A 15263-nucleotide genomic window follows, 5' to 3' on the forward strand; every position below is an offset into this window, starting at 1 on the left:
GCCAACAAAAGAGTCCTTTGGAGGTTATCACACAATCCAACGGCGGGGAAATCCACATCCTGAAAACCAAAGCAGAGTGTAACGTACACACTGGGCTTTAAATGGCATAACACTCTCCCAGAGGAACATAATTGTTTTCAAAGAGATAAAAACAGAGATGAAATGAAGGAACTGATTCCCTTTTCATGTTGGTTTTTTTTTAATATTCACACTCTCAAAATATAACTTTGTGGGCCCATATTTCACTTCCTTCTCTTTGATTTCCTTGATTAGTTTTCTGGCACCAGAAATACAGTATCATGTGGCTATGATAGCCAGAGGCAATGAGAATGTGTGGTTTAGGATGTTTTTTCAGAGCCATTCAGGAATAACATGTGGTCCCTCCCACACATGTCAGTATGTGGGTGACTGCCATGCTAAAAGCAACACCCAATCAAAGCCTGTTATACAAAACAAGAGATTCAGGACTTTACCCCTGCGGTAGTAACACAATGTGTGAACAGTACCCAGTTTTCTTTGTGAATGTCTAAACTTCCTCTTAATCTTCTTCTCTCTCTTTTTTCTTCTTTTTTCTTTTTTTGTCTGAGCTACAACTTATTTTTTCCAGTGGTGTAGATAGCATCTGATTGTTAAAATTTGAAATTTGGCTCTTCTTCACTATATTGATTATGATTATTGATCTATTAATCACCTTCTAAACCACCATTTCATGCTGATTTGCACATATTTATTTTTTTAAGCACACACAAAAAATGCATTGAAAACAAAACTCAAACCCTAACAAGCAGAATCTTGTGGCAAAGACCCCTTTATCCAGCTGGGAAAGCCTGATTGAAGAAAAATGTCTTCAATTGTTTCTGGAAAGTGAAGATAGTGGGCACCTTCATATCTCAATAGAAACACTATTCCACAGAACAGGAGCTTCTGATCTTTTTCATACTTTCAGGAGAAACCCTTCCACAAAACACAGTGATCTATTGGGTATTTAAGGGATAAGGCTTAAGTAACTTGGTCCGAAGTTGTATGGGGACATATAAGTTAGTACCAATACCTTGGACTTGGAGTCCAGGAGCAGAATGACAGCTAGTGCAAATACTGGAATCAGGATATTATATGCTGGCAGTAATTCTGCCTCCACAAGCAGGCTAGTCACTTAATTTTGCCCCAGATGCGGCCTCCAGAACTAACCTCCATTCCATCAGTGATGGTTAAGCAATGCAACAGGGTATATCCAACTAAGTCATATTCAGAGTAAATGCAGTGAAAATAATAAACATGAGTAATATAAAGCTATTTATTTAAACTGATATATTCTATGTATTACTTAATTGGGCATAACCCATTAATAAGATACTGGGTTGCAATCATGTAAGCCAATCAGTGCTAGGGAAGGGATGAAGGAAAAAAATAAGAGAGACATCTGTGACAGCATTGCAATAAGGTGTGGAACAAGAAATAAATACTCAGCAGAGGTTGACAATTTGTCAACACCATTAGCTCAGTAGTGATGCCTACCCAACAGCAATAGCTCATTTCAAATGTCATTTTCACCATAAACCAGTGACAGTATTCTGAGGGCTGAATGGGATTGGCAAACTCACAGTTTGTGACATTCTCACATTTCCCCCCTGAGCATGCCTCTCCTCATATGCTCTCAATTTTCCTGAATGACATCGTGACCCACCTTCTAGGTTAGGCTCAAAGCACTGGCCAGGTGTTTGGCTCCTCCCTCTCAGCTTCTCCTTATATTTGGTTCCACATGCTACTTCTTCCTACACAACAAGATTACAAAGCTAGAAATCTTCATCTGCACCTTGCTGCTGCTGTTGCTGAGAAAACTCTAACACTTTGGTCATCTCCTGCTTGACTACTGCAACTGTCTCCTCTATGGCCTTCCACTGACAAACATGCCCAGCCTTCTCACTTCCATCATTTACTTCACTCTTCAGCTTATGTAATACCTTTCATTAAGTCCTTACACGACATTCATGCTAGCTTGTGAATCCAGTGCAGAAATTCCCCATTATTTCAAAGCCCTTCATGCCCATGTCCCCTTATTTCTCTGCCCGGGGTTCCTTACATCCAGATAGATTCCTTCCCCTGTGGCTGAATGTCACTGACAATGTTTATCTGCCTACTCTGACAGGCATAATCAGGCATCTTTGTAATAATGGGTGCTGGATGAAATGCCATTTTCAGTAACAACAAATAAAGGAATAAGGAGTGGAAGGAAGGTTTCTCCCTCCCTTCTTGTTGCTCTCATAGCAGAACCGTTAAGAGGCAGGCGGTGAACTTAACAGAAGTGACTGTCATGCTCACCCTCCTAATACAATTGTCATGTTAAATGCCAAAAAGAAATGAAATCTGTGCTATTGAAGAACTGAATTTGACAGGCCCCACTGTTGACAGACTAATAAAGTCCCTGCTGTGGTGTTCTGGGATGACAGATGGCTCATTTTCCTCTTGTTAAAAATACATATTTACTGATATGGTACCAAAAGAAAAGAATACTACAGTTTTTCTTGTGTGCAAATATAGCTTTTAAAAAAAAATAATATCCAGAAATTTAGAGCCTAAAGTTGACTGTACATGAAGGGTTGTTTTGATTACATTATTATCTTTCCAGAAGGCCAGTTCTTTTAGTGTGATGAAGAAAACACAGGGAAGAGTCTTATGGCACCTAAAAACATTATTGGTGCAAAAGCTTTAATGGGCATTTAGAATGCCATCTTGGGCCCTGGTGGATAAGGGAAAGGGATCATATCCTAGAGTTCCATTTCCATTTTTTGTCTCTTCCTCATCACAAGAAAGCTGCAGAGAAAGTCAAGTTTGGGGCAAAGAGTTGAATCCCCTTCCCTCTGGTGTAATAAAACCTAATAAAGAAGGAACAATAAGCACTGAAAGAGAAAGAGCTCATATACAAATCTTATTTTTAGGGGACGCTTTTGTGATTGGTGTGTGTGTGTGTGTGTGTGTGATGATTTTTTGACATTTGAAAAACAAATCCACAAATTCAAAACCTGAATTTCAGATTTCAGACTTTGATACAACTTCTGGCCCCTTTTTGCAACCATTTTTTTTTCTAGTCCAATCAAATTTTGTGATAAAAGTTTTCAGTATCGATGTCATAGTCATTTCAGCTTTTAACAGTGCACAGATCCTGCTAGCACATGGCACATATTTGAAACACCCAGCAGCGGCATAGCTAGCTGCTTGGGTGCCTGGGTGGAGTGTACGTGCCATGTACAGGGGGTGGGGCAAGGGGCTTGTGGAGCGGGATAGGGCAGGGTGTGCCAGGATCCCAGTGCCTGAGCCCCATTCCACTCTGGGGCTCTGCAGGCCTGTGTTGCTTTTTTGAGCAGTGCAGAACCTGCAATGAGTCCACACGCTGCCTCCCCCATAGCTGTTGAGCTGTTCAGGGGGAGGTGGCTGACAGATGCAAGCCCCACAGTGCCCAGTGCCCCCCACCCACACCCAAACCCAGGATATGTTTTAATAATTACCTAGGGTGTCATTGAACAGATTCAGATGAGTTAATGGCTGTGCATATGTGTGTGTGCCCACATGAGTGTGTTCACACACACACATACATATGAGAGAAAAGGGGAGAGGGAGAGAGAAGGGAAACCAAGGTAATTCATTTTTCTTGTCTTCTTTTCAAGGCATAGAATGTGTTTACTTCATTTTGACATTTCCCCCTCCAGTGAGATGGCAGCCATTTGGAGTATTATTCACACAGGTAGAAGCAAGGCTTCATGTTTCAAGCTGGGTTTCAAAAAATCCACATATGCTTTATTGATTGGGAATAAAGGGTGATGGGAAACAAAACTAGCCAAGCACAGCTGGCTCAGCAGCACTTGTCAGTGTGAGAAATTCAAAAATTATTCAAGAGCAAAAGTAATAGAACAATACAAAAAGAAGAAGAAAAATCAGGAAAACAAAGGGAAAGCTTACTTTGGGTGAGGGGATTCTTAAAGGCTGAAATCCTATGCACATGTTCAATGGGACATACTGAATAGAAATGCATAAGGTTACACAGCATATATCATGTGGCCCCTTGCAGAGCCAAAAGTACATCTCTAGTGTATCCCTTGTTTGAAACATGAGAAGCAAAAACACAGAGATATGCACAGTCACAGTGAGAAACTTGGCAAGTAATTAATAGTAGTGATAAACATATTGGATTTAGATGGCATCAAAATTACTTAATGGTCAAGTGTCTCAAATGGGAATTATTTCAAAATCCATTATGGAATTAAGAGTCCTAATTTGTTCTGTTCCAAATGATGGTCGCACAGAAATCTTGAGTGGTAGCAAGAGTCCAGATCTAGGATAGCTCCAACTGGAGCTCAGGTTGGAGAGTCACATACAAGCACAGCAGACTCAAATGTTGCTTCAGCAACTGAAGCATAAATAAAGCAGCAACTGAGTATGGGTGGCTAGATCCAACTCCACAGAAGGAAGATCTATTAACTATTGGCTCCAATGACACCAGGGGAACTGTGGCTCTGTTATGACTTCCAGGCTGGAGTCCTTGGTCTCTGAAGATTATGCTAATGGAACACAAACTTATCATGTTGTGGAGATGTTTGGAAGATGGCCTCCCTGTACATTTGGCCATCTGTGGGAGTGAAGTCACCTAGAGTTGATGTTGAGGCTAAAACCCTTCCCTACTCCATCTCCTCAGAGTTGATATTTTCACCCCTCAAATATTGCACAAACGAGAGTTGCCAAGGTTACAGTGGGCCATGATGTGGGCTGTGGGGGGGATGTGGGTGCTTTGCAATAGGCTTGGAAAACAAAGGTCACCTGGGTGACAGTGGCCAATGCAGAAAGTGAAAAGGGAGAGTTGTTTCTGCAAGTGGTGCTGGGAAGAAGGAGGAAGTGGGCAGAATGCCATGCGGCACTGAAAAAGACATCTTCACCGCAACGCAGAGGCAGCATGGCTGATTCATCTGCTTGTGGGTCTGAGCTGGTTGCTCTTTGGAGGACAGCAAATGACTCTCCTGTATGAATTCCCTGAACCCTCTCCATCTAGATGCAGGCTTAAATATGTGTAAATAATCTATATTTCATAAAGACAATGCGGTCTCTGCTGTGCCTAATTTCTGACAAACCCTACGTGAGTGCCTGGAACCCCCTGGAATCTTTCTACCACTGTGGCGGTGATTGGGTGTGGCATGTAACCACACCATCCCTTCTTAACTTGGTACTTCACAAGTGACTAAAAGGCATATCTAATAGTCTATACATGGCAGCCACTAAAACTGTTTGTTCCATTAGGGAATTATGGTCTGCCTACTGTTGGATGTATCTTCTCACAGCAGTCACATACCCCATTAAGATGAGACATTATCAAGACATGATAGCAAGAGAGGCACTTGCTGACACTATGTTGCTAAACAATGTAATGGCTACTTAGTAAGCACACATTGTTCTTAAATAAAATAGTTATTGGCTACTCCTTGAGAAATGCTTTAATTTTAACCATCAGGTCATTCAAAAATATAAGGAATGTAAGTTATACCGTATGTAGTTAACACACACACCTTTTTGTGGGTCAGTGTGGTTCATGTTTCATGGAAACAATCAAGATATCCCAGTCAAATTTATTCCAGTTAGAAATGTCATTTTAGTGAGAGAATAAGCCACGTTTTCATGGTGTCTGGGTGGGGGAAAGTATTCATCTATCAAACGACACTTACCAAAGCAGAACGTTCAGTCTACCTGAATATTGGTACATTTGAGTATTTCATTTCAACATAGAGCCAAAATGAATGTTGAAATGTTGGCATTTCCTGTGGGATGAAATTTCCATTTATGGAGCTGTGTTAATATTCTGCATATGTTATATTGGAAATTGTCTGACATTTCCTTTTCTTTTTCTTTTGGTAGGGAACATCCCTCTGGCAGCAAAGGAAACTTGTTAAGAGACCTTTTTTGTATGTATAAGATTAGCATGTACTGATTCAAATATCAGGGACTGTAATAATTTTTGTTAAATATCTCATAGCATGATGTTTGGACATGCTGACATCTTTCAGAACATAAGGGAGAAGTTATTTCTGTTACATCACCAAGGGAATATATAATCTATGGATGGCAGGATGAACTCCAGAGTGAAGAGATGAATGTCAGTAATGACAGTGGAAGAAAGGAAAAACAAGAATTTGTGTTTCAGGAAGCAAGATGGAGATAGGATGGAGAAGGAAAACCTAAAAAGAAAAGGGCAAAAAGCTAGGCTATAGACAAGACTTGCCACTCTGACTTAGGACATGCCATGGGAGGAAGGAAAATGTGATTCCAGAGCTAGCCAACCCAGTGACAAATCATGGAGGGGAAGGGTTAATTGAAGATCTGTTCAACAGTAGAATGGATTCTCTCGGGTTGTTGTGGACTCTCCTTCTTTGGAGATTTTAAAGCAGAGGTTGGATGGTCCTCTGTCATTGATGTTTTTAGCTGAGTTTCCTGCATTGCAGGGGGTTATACTAGATTACCCTCAGGGTCCCTTCCAACTCTACGATTCTATGATTCTATGAAGGAATAGAGGATTAATGGGGAAGCAAGACTGTTTAAATAAACAGATCTCAGGAGGTCTCTGAGAATAAGAAAAGCTCCGAATTCATCCAAGTGGAGAGCTTACAAGGTGGTTTCTAATAGCAAGAGAACCCTGAGGCTCTGAAGACTCCTGTGATCTATGGGGGGAAAGTGGAAGATTTCACAATGTTGAATATAATGCAGAAGAAAACATTTCTATAATCAGCCAGTGTTAGGGATTGAATTTTCTGAAAATCATAATGTCAGACTTATCTGTACAGTATCCCCCCTCCCTTCTAAATCCCATTTCACTCCTTGATCTTGATGAGACTTGAGCTATTGGCTTTATTGGTTCCATTACAAATAACAACATTTATTTCATATTATATGCATTATTATGCACTTAATGATGGTGAGGATTCCAGTTTGGTCCACGTTTTGGAGAGCACATATTCATTTCACCAGTCTTGGATCAGTGTGCACATCAAGATGTTGAACTGTAGATCAAGCTGCACACTTGACAAACAGATCTTGAAAAAAACAAATGGCAAGGAAAAAATGCAGAAAAATAGACTTGACTTTAAATTAGGCCATTCTGCACGTGCATTTTACTTTGTCCCTCTCCAGGTGCTTCACCAAACTTTAGCTCCTGAGAAAATGGAACTAGCAACCATTAACAAAATAGAAAAAAACCAAAAATGCTTCAGACTCCATGAGGACAATAAGAGCCAATGCTCCAGTTTAGGCTTCTGAGAGACTATTCAGAGCATCAGTTACCATATGTCTTTGTAGTGCTACTGATTCTCCTCCCTGCACACAAAGAGGACAGTTTCATAAAATGAAAGCATATTTTGGAGTTGGCAAAAATTGAATTGCCGTGATCTTCATTTCAAAAGTGCTACTCTGAAACATGCTCTGTTTCTAATAAAACAAAATTGCATTGCTATGTGAAAGTTCAAGTCTGAAACACTGCAACCCAGGTCTCGTTCAAGCGCAGCTCACCACAGATTGCTTTCAAAACCCAGAACAAAAATACTTTTCAGAATCATTACATGGTTCATGCAGCATGTAAAGTGGGAAATGAGTATTTTTAAAAACTCAAACATCCATGCCTAGAAATATGTCAATTTAGTACAACTGTTCTGTTGGGTAAGTACATTTTCATCTATTTCTGTGAAACAAATACCTTCAGCTATTGTTCATGTTGAAATCTGCCAAAAAGAACCCTATCATCCAAGCTCTCCGGCTTCACCTGTACTGAATGCAATAAAGGAACACCACCGCAAAAGAGAAGAAAATGAAAAAGTGCCTCCGTCTAGCAGAGTACAATGGGCAAAGGAATTGCAGTTAGAGCCCCTGGGGTGGAGGGGCGGGGAGGCAGGCTACTCAGGGATGGGACATGTGGATACACACCATGCTGATTCCTATCCCACCCTTCCTTTGTAGCAACGTGAGATTAGCTAGATACCAGCTATGTGGCCAAACAGGAATGTTCTCCATATATGCCAGTTAGCTGGAATGTATGTTGTTGCTAATTATTGCATTTGTTAGCCGCGTTTCACGCTACTGTATACTGCAGGCCATGGAAAGAATAGTCAGATGGGGTGCTGTGATTATCAGGTTCATTTGGTCTCTTTCAGCAGGAAATGAAGCAGGTACGAAGGAGATTTGATTCCATCTCAAAGCCATTGCCTGCAGCCCACTAATTTTATGCAACACCTTCTGCTTCTCCCTGTAATCATTTAGACAGTGAGGAAATGAGGCCGTGCCTGTAGCCTTCTTTCCCCAGCTGCTCATGTTATGTGGCTTTTGATAGTGGCCTCCATTTTGTCCTCAGAATTCAGCCAAAGATGGGTTTGGCTGAAGTGGATGTACATAGGAAATGACACTCCTCGCCCTGCTTTGGTTTTATAATATCACCAACCTTGTAATTAATTTCTCTATGCTTGGCCTTCTGACTAGGGAGGTCATGAGGATCCAATAAGTTATTTCCTCCTCAGGAAGCTAGCTTGCAAAAATGGTTATTTTTGTTATGGTTGGAGCACTCCCCAATCAGCACCCCATGGAAACACCACCCATCCCCAACTTGGACAGCCACTCCAGAGGGACCCCGACTGAAATGGATCTAGAAAATCAGTTTCCTTCCAAAGTGCCTGAGAATCTGGTTTGCGGCCACCTGCTCAAGAACCTTGCCCAAGAAGGGGCAAGTGAGATAATGAGAAAATTGATTTATAAACAAAACAACACTATGCTACAGGACTCCAGAGATAGGATCCCTCAGCCAATTCAGAACTGCAAAACACAACAACAACAACGAAAAATGACACTTCCAGGATAAGCTAAAAACCTCAAGTGACATAACTTGTTCTTAAAAGGCAAATCCATTCAGGAAGGCCATTCTCCTAGGTCAACCTTCTAGATTGACTGCCATCATCCTTCCAGTTTAACTACCTACAGTATATCTTTGTTTGAATACCTGCTCAAATCTACCAATCACTAGAAGTTTTCCCGACTTTACTCAATTCCTTTTTGTTCTGATGCCTTCTCATTGGTCATTTTTTTCAATTCCCCTTTATACACTTTTGGATTCCCTACCAATCGTTCAAAGATCAGGTTTTAATTTTCTTTTGGTTTCTTCTTTGTTTGCTCTCCTCTCCCTGAGCACCCCTTGCAAGACTCTTTCAATATTTTCTCTACTCACCCCATTCAGACATTATCCAAGTGTATGCCAGGAACATGTTTAACCTGCTTCTAGACTTCAGGCTTGGTGAAGGATCAAGGTCTGTGATCCTCTTTTAACAAAGATTTGAAATTACTGTGGGCATAGATGTCTACGCTCAGTGCCTGGGCCCCAGCTTTTTATACCTACTTACAAGTAGGTCTCATTGAATTTCATGATTAATTCTTTTCTAATATAGGACTGGGGTGTGAATTAACTTCCCAACTTTCCATTTCTTGAACCTGTGTAACAGAAACACTTTGCATTTTTGCGAAATGATAAATTCCCCTCTGTGCTTTTACGCTACAGTTACAATGTGATCCACTTACAATTATGACAGGTTGTTCCTGTGTAGCCAGTTTCACCACAATCACAATGGAATGTTGTCCAGGATTGGGAGCATTCTCCTCCATGTTCACAGTAGTCTGGTAGACACCTGGGTGAGGAGGGTGAGAAAGGACAGTTCAGCAAGAGCAACAACAAAGGTATTAGTTGCTTTTAACCAGATTACATATGCAATGAAATGTGCAACATATTGCCCTTTGCATAACTTTTCCTAACCCACTATGTTTCCTATGACTGCAAACATTGGTGCATAGATGGAAACCATTCCTAGGTTTTCTGCTTAGCTTAAAACAAAGGTGTTCAAAAGAATAGCTTGCACTGAACAGAATGAATTCAAAACCAAGTCAAAATTAACACCAAAAAAGAGGTTAGCTTTGTGTTCTTTCTGTGTCTAGGCAACATAAAATGTATGTTTTATTCTAGCCTCTGATAAGGAGTAGTAATGTAAGATGAACAGAGATGCAAAACTTTCATCATGTTTTTTTCTGTTTGCACTGACATTTCGGGTGCTAAACTGAGTATCTGGCTATACTAGGTTCAAGGATATTTGAGTAAAGAGAGCTATTAAAAATAAAAATAAAAAGAGAACGGGTTGTGAATAATATACTTTATGCTCTCCCCCTCACTCTCACCAGATTTTCTCCAGAGCTCTGATACCAAGTACTAGTGAAATGAAGAAAGCAACATGAACTGCAGTAAAGCACAGGAAGTCAACAGAAGTGGGAACAGTGGGTGATGGACCCAACCTGAGAGCTCATTTCAAAGCCTTAGTTATGCGGACATAAATGCAGAATCAGCTTTGCTGGTACTCTTGAGGGCTAGGTTTCCCCTCAGAATAGAACTTAAAGCAGATTTCTCCCAGGTACTACACTTTAAATATTTATGAAATTTTATTGGGACAAAGAAAAAGTCTGTTTGGAGTTTTTCAGACTCTGGCTCACTCACTTGGGAGGAAGATCCAGTCTGAAATCCTGGCATCATTCCCATGTTAAAATGATATCACCTGACTCTGGGGCCCTGGTGATTAAGATCCTCTCCTGGAACATAGCAGGCTGGAGGGAAAAGGCCAATGACCCTGAAGACATTTGTTTTATCAAGTCATTTGACATCATCTTATCACAAGAAACCTGGGCTCACTATGAAATAAACTTGGAGGAATTCAATTCGTACTCCGTCCTAGCTCATAAATCCAACATCATGGGCCAATATAAAGCGGTACTAACCCTTCTCTGCACTCGGCAGCCTAATCTTGAAATCATTTCCCTCCAGCCATGAAATCATTTCCCTCCAGCCACATGACAACATTGCCCAGGCATTCTTATTGAGATATTCAAACTTGGTTCTAATTATAATTAACGTTTATATCCCCCCTTGTCCTGAAAAGCAGACATTGATGGGCTATTGGAACCAACTCACATCATTTTTGGAAAAACTGGAGACCAAATTCCCCAACACTGATCTGCTAATTGCAGGTGATTTCAATGCAAGAGTGGGTAAAGACAATTTTGAGCTTGTGAGAGAGATGGGCTTCAACAATGAGGATCCCCTGCCTGAGCTTCTCTCTGTCATGTGACATTCCAGAGACACCCATATAAATGAAGCTGGAGTTTGCCTCGCCAAGTTGTGTGTGCATTTCGACAGAGTGATCCTGAATGGTTTATTACCAGGTGACCTGCTAGGAGAGTTCACGTTCGTCTCCAGGAGAGGAAATAGAGTGTTCGACTACATCTTAGGCTCCTCTGCTCTGACAAACCAGGTTTAAACCTTTCAGGTGGGAGACCGCATTGAGAGCAATCACCTTCCTGTGATTCTAACTATTAACTCCCCCTTCCCCATGCATCCTCTTCAAGAACCCCCTGCCAACAGAACTGATCCAGCTCGAGCCATGAACTTTATGGTGAGCAACCGCACCCATGGTGATTATTCATCTTTGACTCTGGCCACCAAATTTAACAATCCTGTGCTCACATCTGCATTGCCTCTAACTCCTGGTGCAAGCAAAGATTCCCTGCTTAGAGTCCCTTGGACCACAGACTCACTTCACAAACTTCTCCAGCTGTTCCAAACAGAGATCATGTTGGAACATAGAGCTTCTATAATTAACTCGGTAATCCCCTAAGAAGCTATTGAATGATTTGTAATCCTAACAACATCTCTGAATGAGTTTTCAAAACAACAGTTCAAAGTGTGAAAACAACCGAAGGTTGTGATCTGGTTTGATAAGGAATGCAGAGATCTCAAAGAACACATCCGGAATATCTTCTGACAACACCGTAAAGAAAAAGCCACTGCCCTACCCCCAGAATATTTCAAGTCTAAAAATTTACCGCAGCATCTTATTTTGGAAAAAGAGATCTGAACATACCATCAAACAATGGAAACATCTCCACTATGCCATAACCTCAAGCAATGAAAGTTGATTCTCGTCCTTAGTTTCTGGGGCATTTAACATCAATCTCCTCTCCACCCATTTCGCCTAATGGTTGGTACCACTACTTTTCAAGTGCCTTGCATGAAGATCTTTCCAGTGGGACAGCTTGTCATCATGCAAATTGCATGCCCCTGAGTGGCCTCCAGTTTCATCAGATGAAATAAAAATGTTAATAGGGAAGTTAAAGCAAGGGGAAACTGCTGGCCCAGATGGCATAGGTCCCAATGTTCTTAAACTAGACCCTGGTGGTGGGCTTCCTTGCTGGCCAACCTATTCATAAGGGTAGATATGACTGGACTTATGCCAGAGGCATGGACCAGCGCAATCATTGTTCCAATATACAAAAAGGGAGCACACACATTACCATCCAACTACAGACCAATAAGCCTCCTCTCCACAGTGGAGAAGCTATATGTTAAACATCTTCTGGGAAAGCTTACCCAGTGGATGTCCCAATTTGCATTACCAGGCCCTGACCAGGTGGCTTTTTCCAGGGCAAAACCACCTTGGATCATTGTGTCATTCCAGCTGCTCTGGAACAAACTGTCCAATTGAACATCAATGAAAGGTTACTCTTTCTCATCAGAAAACTACAGACCTCCACATGCTGCCAGGTGAGATGCTCCCAATCAGGCAGGCTAACCCCCAAAACATTTCCAACAAAGGGGTAAAGCAGGATTGCATCTTAGCCCCGTTTTATTCAACCTTTTCTTAAACGACCTTGCACCCTTACACCCCCTTTACATGGGGTGGATGGCCATTGCCTGAAGCTCAGCTTCATCCATGATCCCATATTACTATATGCCGATGGCACAGTCATCTTGTCTCGCACAAGGGTTGGCTTGAAGTGGCTTCTGGGCCACTGCCAGAAATATTGTATAGCCAACAGACTGGAACTGAAATTTGCAAAATCTAAAGTGCTTGATTTCTCAAGATCTTAGAAGCCTCATAGGTGGGAGATCAGTGGAAACCCGTTGGAACAGGTTAATATAAATACCTAGGCATCCACTTCCAGTTTAATGTTTCCTGTAAGCTTGGACTTAACGGAGCAGATACTCTAGCTCTGGCTATCACCCGTTTCTTCTTTAGGGAATCAGTTTGTTCCATCTGCACTGAAGGTCTTTAACACCAAAGTAGCCCCAAAACTCCTGTATAGCATTCCATTATGGATTGGCGCAGTTAGCCAATCGTTGGAACACACCCAATCCAAATTTCTGGGGGAAAATAGTGGGGCTGCCAAATTGTGTGCCAAATACAGCCATGTGTCTGGAAACTGGAAAAAGGCTGCTGGAAACCAAAGCATGACTCACCATTATAACATTCTGGTTCTACCTACATTTCATATCCAATCCGTCTTCTTTAACTTTCCACATGCTGACAGAATCCCACCACTCCAAATCCCTAGCTTGCACTGAGAGCAAGATCAGAACCTGTGGCCTATCACTCGAGTCACTGCTTATGCTCCCACAATTGAAAGCATTCCAGACATTCAAGTGCAGAATCCTAGAGATTGAATTCCAAACCCTTTGCACTGCTGCCAACAAAACCTGTTCCCCATTGAGGTTGGGAATTCTACCCTTGTTTGGCCAGGACACTCCATATTTACACCAGCTTTATGATCCCCACCTACACAGAGATCTTTCCCTCATGAGATTTAACGTCTTACCGTCTGCAGTTTTGCAAGGTAGATTCTCAAAATCTCCATAGATAGATGAAAGATATTGTCCTTGTGGCACAAAACAGGTTGAATCCATCACACACGTTTTATTTTATTGCCCATTTTATGCAAATATACATATATGATAAGTATTTGGCCCTCTTATTGAAGGTGGGGATTAATGACACTGACTCTTCCAGGGTGTCTCATGTGTTGAACAATTGTAGTAATGGCGTTGTGGAGAATGTGGCAAGATTTTTGAGTGACACTATGAAATTACGTCACCATAGGTCCTAAGGGCCATCTTCATACCTCATGATGTCTGGACAGTTTATCCTAAAGTATCTCGTACTATATTTCATTAATTGTGTTGTGTTCTGATCCATGTATACGATGCACTTTTTTAATGCCAATAAAGGAGATTGATTGATGATTGAATGTTATCAGAGTAGCAAGGATGAAGTGCCACTGCTCACAGTAGATTGTACTGAGCTACATGGAGCTACGTTTGGTTTCCATGAAAAACAACTTTGTAATTTGTCCTGCACAGCATCACATCAAGGTATTTTTCACTGCCCCCTGCAGTCCCTTTTCTCTCCCCACCCCATTCATTTTCAAAATGTAGGTTGAAATCTTTTTTTAAAAATGCCCTTAAGAAGGATTTAACTTATTTTGTTTATTCAGAAACAAGCTGACTTTGCATATGATTTTAGTCAGATAACTAACACTTCTTTTTTTAAAAAAGGAATTATGTGCTATGTGATTCTACTGAGGGACACAGTACTATAGTTAGCATTGTGAGGTTATTGTATCTAATTAGCTAACAATTATTTGTCTAATTACCTCATAATTATTTATCAGAATTAGCCTAGCAGAGATATTATCCACACTAAACATATAATCAAGAGCTTGATATCCTGTCGTGCATTTGCTTTCACCACCTTTACTGTGTGTTACTCATGCAGAAACAGGGCCAACTCCACATATTTTTCTGCCTAAGCCAAAGGATAAGATGGTGTATATCCAGTCCACCCAAAATTCATGTGCAGAAGCCTAAAAGCCTGACAACTGAATTTTTCTTCTCACTAGCTTAGGAGGTGCAGGTCAGGAATACACAGCTCTATCCAATCCCTGCCTCTCATCATCTGCCACCTGAGGCTGCTACCTAATGGTAGTGCTGGCCCTGCCCAGAAATATAGCTTTGTTTAAAGCTATAGGTAAAGTACAATTCCACACCTTGACAGGGAAAACTTTGATTATAAGTGAGATGAATAAGGATCTATTTATTCACATTGTTGAAAGGCATAACCCACAGTTAATATGTATCTCACTCTGTGTAGTATAGATATTATGTGTGTGTGTGTGTGTGTGTGTGTGTGTGTGTGTGTGTAGTCTTTGGTTTTGTGACCACTTGATCCTTAGAGGAAATGAAAAAATGACCTATACAAAAATAGTAAATCCAGATGAGTTTATTATCTGGCAGGGCCAATAGTTTTGGAATACAAGTTCTCTCTCTCTCTCTCTCTCTCTCTCTCTCACACACACACACACACACACACACACACACACACGAG

General features: G+C 41.1%; 1 protein-coding gene across 3 annotated transcripts in view; it reads right to left on the reverse strand.

Annotated features, from left to right (window-relative positions):
* Positions 1–15263, reverse strand: part of CNTNAP5 (contactin associated protein family member 5) — a 326754-nt gene that overhangs the window by 116794 nt on the left and 194697 nt on the right. For all 3 annotated transcript variants that reach the window (XR_014008811.1, XM_081196914.1, XM_081196913.1), the window contains one exon: positions 9586–9692. Coding sequence is in view for 2 of the 3 variants with exons in the window: in XM_081196914.1 (XP_081053040.1) it covers positions 9586–9692 (107 nt within the window). In the remaining variant the exon portion in view is untranslated. The remainder of the gene's footprint in view (positions 1–9585; positions 9693–15263) is intronic.

The sequence above is a fragment of the Podarcis bocagei genome, assembly GCF_964188305.1.
Source record: "Podarcis bocagei genome assembly, chromosome: 1".
NCBI classification, from domain to species: domain Eukaryota; kingdom Metazoa; phylum Chordata; class Lepidosauria; order Squamata; family Lacertidae; genus Podarcis; species Podarcis bocagei.